We start from the raw sequence: 15107 nt of genomic DNA, 5'->3' as shown, positions 1-15107 counted from the left end.
CAGTTAACTCACTTGCCTCGGGAAAAAGGGCATACACCCTCGTGTCTTTTGATATCAAATATATCAACGAGTGTGGATATATTTGATATCAAAAGACACGAGGGTGAGTTTTTATTTATCATCCAAAATCATTCTCCAACTTTTTCAGTTTGTAGACAGTAATAAGCAGTGTCTGAAGTGTAAAAAGTACTGCGAACAGCTTCAGTAGCAGTGCCATTAGTGATGTCATTTGATTATGACGTCATGGTAACCAATGATGTCACAATGGTCTGCAAAGCATTGTGATGCAATTTCATTGCAGCGATATCTACAGTGTAGATATCGCTTGAGATCACCCAAGCGATGTCTTTTATGGGAGCCAGTTTTGGATGATAAAAGATAATATGACTATGGCAATTATAGATGTGAAAAATGTTTAATTCCCAAGATGGCAAACGTGCAGATTGAGTATTAAGCGTCTTGGTTAGTGTCAATGATCAAGTAGTGTTATATGAATACAGGATTATGTAGAATCTAGGCCAATCTGCTTACTGTGTAGCGAGGCCGGTGTAACTACTAGAGATGTATTGTGTGGCTGTAATTGTGTAAGTGGTGTGGAAATGGAGTGGGTGGTTGTAATGGTGTTATCATTACAAATGGTTGCGTATTATGATAATCTCATTTATGAGTATTGAGGGAATATGAGGTCCATTTCTCCGGTGTACTTGGTCTAATTCCACAAATTGACCTTATGACATGGCTGATGTAACTTTTTCACTCTAACATCCTGTTACATCCGATGTTAGACTGATTGGTCGTTAAATTACATTGTCGTAACACCGAGACCAACTTACGACATGTCGCAATGTGGTATGACCTTGCCGTTTGATGTAATATTATGTGTCATCCAGAATGACAGCACACAGACTCCGAACTCCTACCCGAGAAGGTCATCTTTCTTGGGGACATTTTTCCACGGAACGACATCTGCCGTAAAGCTTTCAAGGAGCCCCGGATGTTGTACACCGTTTCCATCCCATAATCCGACTCGGGAGAACCACAAGGCTTCACGCGCCAGCGAGTCTTTGCGGTTGAAGTTCCTTCTCGATCAAGACCGGAAGTCACTGGGGTCAAGTCTCTTGACGCCTTTACTTGCTTCGCAGGCGGTGTTGTACTCGGAATCCGTTTCTGAGGAGGTAGTTTCCACATCACACCGACACTTTCAACTTTGCTCCTGCCTGACGAAAAGGTCGGTCTCTTCCATGCAATCTGTTCACTCATAAAACTTTTCACTGAGCCTGATTTCGAGTCTCTTTCCGACTTCTTTTCGTCACTTGGATCATTATGAAAGCTCTGAACACTCCAGGACACAGATAAACACTTCTTCCCCCGAGAATGTTCTGCGTCATTCTGTTCTCTCGTGTTATCCTTCAAAGGTAATGTCACAGTTTCATAATCGATGATAGTGTTCGAGAAAGGGAGGTCGTCTGCTCCTCTCAAAAGGCGGGAACTGCCATATTTGTTCACAGGACGGAATACCCCGTCTTTCTTCATCATCCTCACACTGTCTTCATCAAAGGAGGAGGAATAGCTTATCACGGAGCTGCCCCGACCCCTAGGGAAGTCATCAAACTTTATTTTCCCCTTAACAACAGCAGGAACCTGATTCTCTGACTCTTTTCGTTCACTCTGGCTGGTCTGGGGCAGGAATCGCTCAGCCTCCACGGCCCAAGACATGAGTCGGGATTGAAGCTTCTCCTGTTTTCTACGACTCCATTCTGCATGTTTCTTAACCTGTTGTTGACGACGAATCTTTTCGTACACATCATGGTCCATTCCATCCTTTGTCTGGGTGAGATGGAATACGTTTCCCCTGCTATTCTTTTTCTGGAGGGGTTTCCTCACTGAAGGTTCGCCTGGGAAGTTTTTTCTGAGTTTAGCTGATAAACTGTTTCCGAGAAGGTTTTGTTCGCCAGGGTGGTCTTCTTTCAAGAGCGAGGGAAATTTGTCATCGGTGTGCACTGAGCGTTTGGTCGGGGACTGGCTCGACTTGCTGTCTACATCGGAGTCCTTGTGGTTGCCCATATTGGGAATGATTGGGCGTTTCATGATCCCTTTAATCCCCGCCATTGTCGAGTCATTTATTCGAGAAACCTGAAAGAATATAAATATTAAATTTATGCGTTCCAAGTTTAATGTTATTCTGATTGTGTCTTGAACACAGGACAAAATACACCTCAGATGAACCAGGAAAGCGGGTTAGTGAATGATGTTTTACGTAGCAGGCAACAATATTCCGGCTATATCACAGCTGCCTGAAAAAAACCGAGTCAGGCCAGGGAAACAACAGTTATAACATGAGCAACGCCCAACATCGCCATGGTACCAGGAAATAAAATCAGGTCACACATAGCATTAACACGGGCCTCGTTATAATCGGGAGGGTTAGGTGGTTCATGGGACTTTATGTGCAGGATAGAACACTTTCCCTGGTTTTTTTAGGAGATTTAAAACCCGAATCCAAGCGATAATGACGCCCCTAGGTTTTATCCCGAGGATGAGGGTTTTAAAACTCATAAAAACCCGAGGGTAAGTGTTTTATCTAACTTATAAACCAAAAAGGAAACTTAAAAAATCATTTATCAACATTTTCTTGTTTCAAAGATACTTTCCATGAACCTTAGGAAACGGGTGTAAAATATATATTGCTGGTATACATGGTATACGGGTACTTGAAAAAGACATTCTTAAAAACACTGCGATTTGTCTGCTTGTCTGTAGCCTAGTGATACACTCCTTGGGTAGCCTAGTGATACACTCACTGGGCTACAGATACGAAGGTTGAGTGTTCGATCCTCGGGAATATAAAGAAAACATTTGTCATTTGATTTTACATTTCATTACATTCTTCAAATACAAAACACATTTCTAGCGAGAAACACTCACATTTTACAATATTAACGGTAGTTGTTTTAATAAAATCCAGGGGATGTTATAACATCCCTCTTTAAGACATTTTACCCGACTGGAGAACATTAGGATGACGGCACTGGTGGTTTATTAGTAATAAGAGAGTAGACCGTTACTGCTTTAAGACATACCGTGTATATAATTCAAATGATACAAATTTGTTTTTTTAAAGAGTGTATTGTCCCATTCGGTTCAATCCGAAACATGTCTTTGACGGAATACTGTATTAATCTACAATTCTGGGAACAATAAAAACGTTGTTTTTTTAAATTGTTTGAAAAAAAAAATGACCACAAATAATATTTTCCCTGTATTTTCTGAAACAAATTCTTGACAACCACGAAACATGGGCAAATATGGGCAGTAAAACTGGACATACAGAGTGAGTGAGTGAGTTGGTTCTATTAGCAATATTCCACTAATATCACGGCGGTGGACACCATAAATGGGTTCGAACATTGCGTCCATGTGAGAGTCGAACCCAGACGAGAAAACGCTTTAACCAATCGGCTACCCCACCGTCGGAGAACACACAGACAATATATACATGAGTATACGTTGATCTAAATGTTCTAGAAGCCAAACTGTCTTCCTTTGTGGTGATAACCTTATTTTACCACGTCAAGTCCGAACATGAAGAATATTAAGCCTATATTTATCGGCTGTCAATGACAGCAACAACCAGGTATTGTTTTGTTGTGAAGACCACATTTGCTTAAACGTATCGATAGCAGATGCACAACAAGAGCGAGTACCGTTATAGACCAGTTCTATTGTACAGCGTAGACAGGTGTATCAACAAACATAGTAAACACGAGAAACACGATACAAAGTTATTTTACGGTTTATAAAGAATTATAAAAGCTATTTCAGACCCAGCACGATCACAGGAACTAGCCAGCCACACACACACACTTATACAACACAGAATGCAGTGTAGAAATCCGTCACGGTTTTGGTAACATGCGCTTGTCAATAGCGTGTCTATTTCGTGTGGGACGACTTGACAGTGAAGATAGCTCATCAGGCAAATGGTTTCGCGGATCTCTTTTCAAACAGATGGGTTGATCGCATTCGTCCGTTTATAGTCATATATCAATAGATTGCAATCGCTGGTGGATGGTTTGTTTATGGCACGCGGGATTAATTACATTGTCGTGTGTGTGTAGTGGGGACTGAGATTTGAAGTCGGTGAGAGAGACGACCCAGGTAACTGAGACCGTGAAACCTCATTAGTGCGTAAAACCCGCGGTTCTCACCGGAATATGTCGGCGCGGGAGGTTGCTCATAATATCATTACCATCTATATGTTTCACCTACATCTAATGGCCCTCTATCAAACCTTTATATATTGAATATATATGTCTTGAGGCACGGATGGCCAGGTCGTTTAAAGTGCCGTTATTCTCTGTACAGAGTTAATTAATTAATAATAATAATAATAATAATAATAATAATAATAACAACAACAACAACAACAACAACAATAATAATGATGATGATGATGATGATGTTGTTAACAACAATATTATTATTATTATTATTAACACCCCTGCATGTTCAAAGCGCTACAGTTAAACACTAAATCTATTCATATTGATAGCAATATTAAAGTGTTACGTGGTACAGTGCCGAAGGACAGTTTCTCCACCTTACTTGTAAAGACCTGCATCACTTCGGGCCTTCCTCCCACATAAAGCTGACACGCCGTGATATAACTGGAATACTGTTCAAAGTGGTGTTAAACCCAACTCACTCACTTATCACTCTAAACTTATGCAAAGACGAACATTAATACTCATATGAACAATAAACCCTTAAGTACATAGACACAGGATTACTTGCATATAACATGCACCACTCATGAAACACGTTTACCGTAAGGGGCTGTGTGACTCCTTAATAACTTTGACATTTGACCCCCAAGTCGAGCTCAACAATGTATTGTGTATTTGCATACAGGTCGCGTATAGACAAAGTGAACTTGAACTGGCCATGCGCTGTTCCTTGTGCCTCCCGCCGTTAACATTGTTACTCTTCCGTCTTCAACACTGTATTAGACACGAAGCTCAGACTGAAATGAGGGTTTAAACTGTGCAAATATTAGGATTGACGCTATAAATCAATCATTGTTGATAACAGCTCTGATAATGACACTCACAAGTTGTAATTTCTAAGACGGGTGTCGCTATCTGAAATGCGTGTTTGTCGATCATCTCGCCTGTCACTCAAGCCTTTGAAAAGGTCTCCTACCTCTATGCGGGGGGTATGTCTGGGCTACAAGTATCAATATGTCACAGACAGCGAACAGCTATGCGAGCGATATACATTTCATGCAATCCGTGTCAGTTTGAAAATCCATATACCCAAAATATAATATATATACCCAAGACCGACATGAAATATACACCCCCTTGATTGATTGATCATTGATTTAAGAACCTACACGTTTTTAGTAGAATAGAATAGCACGTAGTTCTTTTCAGATAGTGCACATGTCAGTATGGTTAAATTGGCCGAAAACTCCGCAAATGTTTTTCAAAATTATGCCAATTAATAATCTGCAAATCAATATTTCAGCTGTGTATACATGAACGACAGGTGACACGGCATGAAAAGACATTATGCAGCAATGTCAACATGAACACTTGTAAACTGATATAAAAGACTGACAAAAGTGCGCTAAAAATACTTAAGAATCAAGTATGGTAAGGGAAATAAAAGCCCGCTACATCAAAACCCAATTTAAAAGGCTCGACATCAGATCTATTTGTCCAATCAAATTACACCCAAAGCATAAAACAAATATAAAAATGGAACAAAAAACTGATATACTTTTAAGGCGTTCTTAACTGTTATAAAACATTAAATTATTTGTACATTCTAGACAGCAAGTTTGTTGTTTAACGCCGCACACAGCAATATCTCCATGTATTTGACGGCAATCTGTAAGTCATCCTGTCTGGACCACACCGTCCGGTGATTAACATCATGAGCATCGATCTAAATTGGGATACAATGACATGCATCAACCAAGTTCCTGACCACCCAATCCCGTGAGTCGCCTCTTACGACAATCATGAGTTGCTGCACATGAGGTGAAATGGGGTTTAACGTCGCGTCCAAGATTATTGCACTTATATAGCGACGTGCATGTACGTGTGTGTGTTTGTGTGGCTGCTTGTACTAGTCCGGGCTGATGCCGATTTATAGTGCTAGCTCACTGAGATTCCATGCCGCAGTTTAACATGAATACCCCACTCAGACACAGTATACGGACTCAGAGCCGACCAGTCCTTGTTTTAATGCCGAGCGCCAGACAGGGTAACAACGAGTACCATGTTTTAACGTCTTTTGGTGTGACGCGACCGGGCATCGAACCCCGGACCTACCGCTCTCCGGGCGGACGCTCTACCACTAGACCACGGAGGCGGTCTTGCTGCACACGAAGACCAACTTTAACTTGTATCTTCACGGGGTAGACATCAGGAACTGCATGCACGGCACAAGCTGGTATCACCAGTACTTGGAATCGGTCATGAAGATTGTATACAGTTAAAATATGATTCGCTGATTCATAGGTTAGTGAGTGAGGGAGGGAGCGAGCGAGCGAGCGCCGCGTTCAGCAATATTCCAGTAATATCAGGGCGGGGGACACCAGAAATGAGCTTCACACACTGAACCCATGTGGCGAATCGAACCCGGAACTACGGCATGACGAGTGAACGCTTTAACCAGTAGGCTGCCCCACCGCCCCTCATAGGTTAAAGCCTAATTTGACACAGCGTCGACACACGTCTATAAGATATGATTACACAATGTCATTTAGAAAGTTGTCAAATGTAACAAATGTTATATTTGGGATAACACTTTCTATGTGAAGCGCAACGATCTTAACCACTCTGCCACTAAGGCTTGCGGGCTGGCGATTAGGTGCCTTACTCTCGGAGTGTGGGTCCGAATCTCGGATGGGACTCAACCCAGATAAGTAGATAGAATGTTAATCTCCAATGACCTGCCATGTATTATGTGATAAAATTGCACGTTGACAATGTGTGTTTCTATGACACAGCTATTCAATTCACAGATAACGTTCAGGTCTACAGTACAAGAAAAACTCCGCTAATCAGACCCCTTGTACTCCGGAAACCCCGCATTCCGACCTTTTACCTTTCACCTATCCTTGCCCGTCAGAAAAAGTTAGTCAGGGAGATTTATTTAACAACGAACGGTGCTAGTGTTCCACTTTGCATGTATTAACATTTACAGAAAATATAATGCGATGTAGTCTATACTGTAACTATTAGTGTTTTGTTGACATGGCGATGTAAATATATGCATATAGTGTATGTGATTGAGACACTATGCATGTTCGTAAGTGTGCCTGCATATGTGTCTACGTGTTTGTGTATGATTTCGTGATGACTGTGTAATTTGGCGTGTGTGTGTGTGTGTTCAACGAATTTCCTAACTTAACTTTAAACATAGTGTAGGTATATGTCTTAATTTATCTTATCCGGATCATGACATTATACATAATTATGCTTTTATGTCTAGAGTCTCGTAGGCCATACCTGCTCGAATGTTATATTTTATTGTTTGTGTACATGTTTTAGATTGAAGTGTAAATAACATACGGCACTATAATAAACATTATTATCTCTCTCTGTAAAACTGAAATATTGTTTAAACAGGCGTTTAATCCGCTGTATATGCTATCACAAGCCATGGCATGCGACCAACTGAACAGCTATAGTAGGATTACTTGTCTATAATTAACTGCCCTTGCTACGCTAATTTGATCTTCAATGAAGGGCAGCTTCATAAGGTTCTTTTACCGACCCGCAGGCTATACGTTACATAGAGCCTGTGTGTGCTATAACATAGGGAAATATTTCCCCTTCAGAAAGCATGTTCTTATATTTCGCAACTAGTCACACGATGAGGTGACGATTTGATAGAGATGTGTCGCATGAGAGCTATTTCAAATATTTTTGATGTACCAGTATATTCATTGATCAGCTGTTCCACAATAAAAATGATCCCTACAATTGTCATGTAACGCACGTGCAGATCACAATGGTTTTGTTAAGTTCAGTTTACATACATGGGCCTGGGCCCCCACAGCATCAGCTGACTGAATCTACAGTAAACTACGGTTATAGCGAACAAGCTTATAACGAACTGACGGATATAACGAACTTACTTATTTGGTCCCGACTATTTGCTGTAGTTATTCTGTATATATGCTTAAAACGAACTACGGTTATAACGAACTAAAATTAGTAGTCCCCATGAGTTCGTTATAACCGTAGTTTACTGTATAGCATTTGAATAGTTCCACATATACTTCAATACACACATTGAAGTAGAATGGATTCGTCAAAATTATTAAGAAACTGAACTGATACTAATTAACTGATGACAAATACTAGCTTTGATAGTCAGTTTGTTAACTGACTGAGTGAATCAGTCATTTTTCAAATTGACTGAAAATTTCAGTAATATTAAATACTAACCGACTTCATAACTATGAATATTATGAATAATTTCTTTATTATACATACGACACGTTTCAGGGTTAATCCTTGCATTCATCACGAGAATATCTTTGCTATATGGCGGAAATAATGCTGATGCGACGTTAAATTTTAACTCATTCACTCATCACGAGAATTCTGATGAAGCGGAGAGAAGTAGCCCTGAAACGTTTTCTACGTGTAATGAAAAAGTTGTTATTCATAATATGTCTTGCTATATGAATATCCAACTTCGAAATGTCCATATAGCCTGACTGACGTTAACACTGATTGCAACATACGCAAAGTTTCGTCTATTTACATGTAAACAAAGCAAGACATGTTTGTACGGAAATACTTCTGAATATATTTTGTCAAGAACGTAAATAATTTGCACGAGTAAAATGAGGCAGGTGACTTGCAAACAAAACAAGACATGAGTTATGAGTATGAATATGATTCATAAGAAAACTGACACCATGACAAGAGCAAAATGTGGAATCATTGTCCGTCTTACCCACGAATTGACCCCTCCCTTGTCTTGAACGCCGAGTATCCCTTCAGGTAAAACAGTCCCTTGCACGCCTAACGGTGAGGCGAGATTCTCTGAGGACGCGTCTCACGTGGGTAGCTCGGGACCCATGCTTAGCAACCGACACAAGGCCCACTGCGGTAACGGGACCGCTGGCTCTGACTACCGTAAAACCTCTTGCCCGTGCAATGTCAAGAGTACTTGAGCTTAACTGACATACTTAACAATGAGTATGAGCGGGTTGTAAATTATCTGTGGAACAACTGCAAATAAACTGCCTGGAAAAATAAAGTATACACTTGAAAATTGGATTTGACCAAAAAATTATCAACGTTACCAGATTGGTAGTCGCGGAAACAATGCAAGATTCAATACACAACGATGACATCAGTAAAAATACGTCACCATCGAATAACCATTTCTTGTTTAATTATTAGCTACCATCAATCCTGGGTGTATACTTTCTTTTACACGACAGTTTCGACATCACAAAGTGTGTAATTTATTTTTGGAGTTTCCTGGTATATGAAGGGGGCACGGGTGGCCCAGTCGTCTGAGGCGCCGCGATTCGCTGTGCAGACTTGCGTCCCTTGGGCACGCCAGAAACCTATGATTGTGGGTTCGAATCCCGGTTCGCCCCAATTATGTTTCTAGGTTTGTCAGCACCATTCCCGTGCTCGTGGGTTTCACCGAAGTGGTAAACGTCTGAGACCTGCATCACTTCGGGATTTCCTCACACATAAAGCTGACACGCTGCGATATGACTGGAATAATGTTAAAGCGGCGTTAAACCCAACTCCCTCACTCACTCCTAGTATAAGATCATATTTTTTTTTCAAAAGAGTAAAACGCGATGGCCGTTAGCTGGGAGTGAGTGAGTTTGGTTTTCGCCGCTTTTAGAAATATTCCAGCAATATCACCACAGGGACACCAGAAATGGGCTTCACACATTGTACCCATGTCGGGAATCGAACCCGGATCTTCGGCGTGACGGGCGAACGCTTTAACCACGAGGTTTATAAATATGCTGTTTTGTGTAGTTTCCGCGTGAATAAACAGTTGGACATAATAATCCGATTTTCTCTACTGCTCATTAAATTCCCGTAGAGATTTCGAAGAAAAAAACGTCCCCAGTTATCTATGGTTGTTTAAGAGGCGGCTAAATGGATTGCGTGTTTCTACTGTATTACTGAAGTGAGTGAGTGACGAGCGAACGCTTTAACTACAAGGCTACCCGACCGCCCCGGAAGGGAAGGATATGTGTAATTTATACTATTGACATACAGTACAGTTAACTGGAGTGAGTGAGTGGGTTTAGCGCCGCTTTTAACATTATTCCAGTTATATCACGGCGTGTCAGCTTAATGTGGGAGGAAAGCCCGAGGTGATGCAGGTCTCAGACGTTTACCACTTCGGTGAAACCCACGGGCACGGGTATGGTGCTGACAAACCTAGAAACATAATCGGGGCGAACCGGGATTCGAACCCACAATCATAGGTTTCTGGCGTGCCCAAGGGACGCAACTCTCCACAGCGAATCGCGGCGCCTCAGACGACTGGGCCACCCGTGCCCCCACAGTTAACTGGAGACGCCACTTACTTGTCAGACTTAACTTCTATGGATTTAGTATATACTACTCGAAACAAGTTAAAAAACACCACAACTGCAAGTCGATGGTTAACAATTTGCACCATGACGGAATTACTAGTCATATTAAACGATGCGTTGTTCTTTAACTTCTTTTGAGTAGTATATATTTATTATATATGTTTTTGGGTTTTTTTGTAAAACGCCGCACTCGGCAATATTCCAGCTACATGATGGTGGTTAGTATATATGTGGTACATTCATCATGGTATGTGTGCGTGTTACGAAATCCAACATACATGGACATATAGTATAGGTAAATACGGTAGGATTACTCTGTCAAAGCAAAGTGTGCCTCAAGCGTCTTAAAGCAGTATTGATCTCTAAAATAGCCTCCGGTTTAACTCAATAGCCCCATGTGTTAATTGTTATGCACATGCTACACAGTAACGATGTAACACTGGAACCACAATACTGCCTGACAAGACGCCGACACAAATCGATCAAATCAACAATTGATTTTACTTACAGGTCGATATCCAATTTGGCGTTTCGGGAGTCCATATCAAATATTTAGTGTTTGTGTGGCAAATTAATGAGAAAACTTGAATTATAAGCCGAATAAAAGAAAGTCATTTTACACGAAGACATACACCTGGGGATATTTGATTCTCTTTCAAGATTTACACCCTCCTTGGGTTCACCGACGATATTAACCTGCTAGCGGGTTAAACTGTCCTGTATACAAACATTCATATACTTATCTTGATTTATTTTCCGACTATTTTCATAAACGATTCCCAATAACCATACGTTCCATTATCGGTTATTAAGTCGAAAATAATTAAAACGAACTAATCCTGTAGAAAGCTAGGAAGACGGTTCTGTATAGAACGATGAAATGAAACAGTATTCGCACCAGAACCTATACAGGAGTCCAGGGTTATAGAGCTTACCTACATGCCAGTCAAACCAAAGAACGAGTCAAACTCAGATCAAAGGTTATCAATAATGCGTATCAACATGTATTTTCCCTTAAGCTATCTATTACCTACTCGACATGGTTGGCCTATTCAAACTGGCAAAAATATTTATTTATTTATTTATTTATTTATTTATTTATTTATTTCAATTCATTTATTTATTTTTATTTATTTATCAGGGTCACGTTCTAATGACAATTATATCCCTTTATTTATTTATTTATTTATTTATTTATTTATTTATTTATTTATTTCAATTTATTTATTTATTTTTATTTATTTATCAGGGTCACATTCTAATGACAATTATATCCCTTGGAATGTTGGTTATCGTGTGAACATGCATAAAATTGTTCAGAATAAATCTGCTGACATTGCTTGGCTTATTGTATTGATAGTCTTGATTGGTTGAGTGGAGAGATAGTGACGAGGCTAGGTGGCATCTAAGCCGACACCCACGTATCGGGTTTGGTAACAGTATCCCGCAGCATCTCCTCACGACCACCTCGTCTGTTTAATCAAACAGTCAAGTAGTTTATTCCACGGGTACATGTGTCGTTGCTTAAATATTTCTTGATCTATTCACTCAAGTGTCAGAAACGCACTATCCTATTAGCGTCTTGTTTAACGCCGCGGCCTGTAAATCATCGAACCTGAACCAGATAATCCAGTGATCGATATTGTGAGCAACGATCCACGACGTCGAGTAACGATGACACGCAATCAGCCATGTCACCGAGCCTGACCATCCGATCCATTTGGTTCCCTCTTATGGGGTGCAGGAGAAAATGGCTCTAGGCAATTTGGCGAAAACGGCCAGAATTTTTAAAAATATGGCCACAAATTTTGGAAAAACAAAACCAACACAAATCTGTTGTGGCTTAGTTTATTTATTGTTTAGACATCGGTTTACTTATTGATATTCTGAAATATCACGTTGTCACATTTCACAATGTCACAGTTTATGGCTGCCACTACTATTCTGACTTCTCTACCAAAACCTAGAACTTACGCCCTCATCCGGCTGTTAAACAGAGCCGCACTGCACTTCCTGCATATTTTGCAACCAGATTTCTTCCAGAACACCCATGTACTGCAGAATGAAACAATATGTTACTTTACATCGTGATAGGATTTATGTGAAATATTATGTTACATAATGATTTTTTTCATAGTAATGTCCTATAAAGTATTACTTCCATTACCTATGCATGTCCATATGTGTTAATGATTTTCGGCTTGTTCTTCTGTGGGCCTTGCTCGACGATGATGAACTTGTCCACCTCAGTGTCAGTGTCCATGCAGTATGGTTCCTGGATGCTGCCGTCTTCAAATTACCGTATACAAGTATATTACAAATTTGTATTAATATATATAACAATGTTCATATAATTTTACATTTAATTTTACACATAAACCCTCTATTAGTTAATACTGTCTATATTAACCTATTTATTAAATTACCTTTCAAGATGATTTTCCGGTATCTCAGTATCTTCTGAGCGGGAAATGTGTAGGTCTGAAGTGTTAATCTGGCTGGTGTCCTGTGTCATGGTGACATTTTCAGTAGTAGTAGTAGAACTTCGGGCTGCCTCTTCATCTCCATCTTCCCGAGGCAAGGGCGTTAACTGACTATAAACGTCCAGTGGAAACTGACAGCCTTTACCTCGGGAAGATGCTCCGTCTCAAACTGGATGTCCTACATGACAGCCTCAACATACCCCGTGGTAGTCATGGCAATCTACTTTCCAAAATATCAGCCATTAGAAATTAGAACCTACATGTAATTTAGACAATGTCTGATGGTGAAATTGAAAGTTTAGATGTTTCGGACGGTTGTTGAAAATTTTGGATACAACAAAGAAGTGATGTCATTCTTAATGATGATTGCGCGTTGTCTTGCCTTTCGTTTCATAATTCGTGAATTTATTTAGAAGAAAATAAAGAATTATTGTCCAATATAATGAATGGTAAAAACACTGAACAACAAAGCTGTCATTGTGAATGGCACAGGCTAGAAAAGGGGATAAGTCTGTATGACCAATGCTGGGGTGTTGAAAGGATCAGAGGGGTTGGGCTAGGCCAATTCTATACCAATTATTTTTGTTGGGCCAATGTCAATGCAATGCTGGACTGATAATTATTGATGACGTTGGCTTCATGTCAGTCTGATGCTGGGCCCATCATAATTGCCGATGTCGGGCCGATACTGGGCCGATAAATATTCCCGGACCGATGTCGATCCAATGAGCAAAACTTCATCGGCCAGAGATGACGCCCACGGTAGGCCGACGGTGGGCTGATGAAGGACCCCTGATGATCTGGGGTAGGTATTCAGCAACCCATGCTTGTCGCAAGAGACGACTAACGGGGTCTGGTGGTCCGGGTCGCTGACTTGGTTAATGCATGTCATCGTATCCCAGCTGCGTGGATCGATGCTCGTGATGTCAATCACTGGACTGTCTGGTCCAGACTCGATTATTTACAGACCGCAATCATATAGCTGGAATATTGCTGAGTGCGGCGTTAAACAACAAACGAACGAACGACATATTGTTGGGTAGTCGAAGGTGTAATTTATTTGTAAAAAATACAATAATTAGTCACTTATAATCACAAACATGATATGAAGGTAAACAATAATCCAAAGAATATAAAAGAATACAACAAATTCAATTGAATGAGACCATATTTGTTGAAGTCTAAATACAGTTTATGTAGGAAGGAGAGAAGATCAATAGGAAAAGGTCCACCACCTACATTACTTGAACTATATAACACCTATCAGGAATCCAGATAGTGTTTGGGGGTACTGATATTTTATATTTATTTATTTTATTTTTTTATGGGGTTGGGCTGGGGGGTCTGTTCAGTCCTTTGGTCTTTTTACGGTACACATTTTAAAAAATAAATCTTCTTAACGGCCATCTTTCCATGCACATTTCCTAATGAAATACATTTAACAATCTTTCATAACCCCCTCCTTATAATTGACCAGTCCCTAAATGATGATTCAAGTGTTCAAGTTTGTAATGTTTACCTTTTTTGAAAAATAGAACCGAATATTCACACACACTGAGACAATGCTGACTGTATCATTTTTTCATTGCCTCCACCCCCTAATCTCACCTCCTCCCTTCCCCTATAATAAATGACTAGTCCTTAAGCAAGCAGCTCAAAACAAATGCCAATGTGACTGGAAACAGTTAATTCTCCTGAAGAAACATGCTCTTGATATTTACCCGACAAACCTGAAGAAATAATCTTCAAATGCATTAAACCACGTTGACCAGATATGGAATAACATAATCAGTATCTTGTGAAGACAAAAACAAAATTCCTTAACAAAATCAGATGCCAGCCTCAGACACTACCAAGGTTCACATTCGTTTAGGAAGCATTATATTTGGAAAATGAAGGTAATAATGCATATTACTACATGATTAAACAAGGACGATTATGAAGTTATATATAGTAGATACATCCAGTTCAAATATATGTGAACAGAAAGGTAAAATGATATCGCACTATCCTAC

The 15107-nt window shown here is 40.1% G+C and overlaps 1 protein-coding gene across 1 annotated transcript; it reads right to left on the bottom strand.

Moving 5' to 3' along the window:
* Window positions 1-882: 882 nt before the first annotated feature.
* On the bottom strand, window positions 883-2109 carry LOC139444377 (uncharacterized). Its single transcript, XM_071225343.1, has one exon. The coding sequence runs from the start codon at window positions 2107-2109 to the stop codon at window positions 883-885; it is 1227 nt and encodes a 408-aa protein (XP_071081444.1).
* Window positions 2110-15107: the final 12998 nt, after the last annotated feature.

The sequence above is a fragment of the Haliotis cracherodii genome, unplaced genomic scaffold (assembly GCF_022045235.1).
Source record: "Haliotis cracherodii isolate W230 unplaced genomic scaffold, xgHalCrac1.p SCAF_5, whole genome shotgun sequence".
Classification (NCBI taxonomy): domain Eukaryota; kingdom Metazoa; phylum Mollusca; class Gastropoda; order Lepetellida; family Haliotidae; genus Haliotis; species Haliotis cracherodii.
This window is presented reverse-complemented; position numbering and strand designations above follow the sequence as displayed.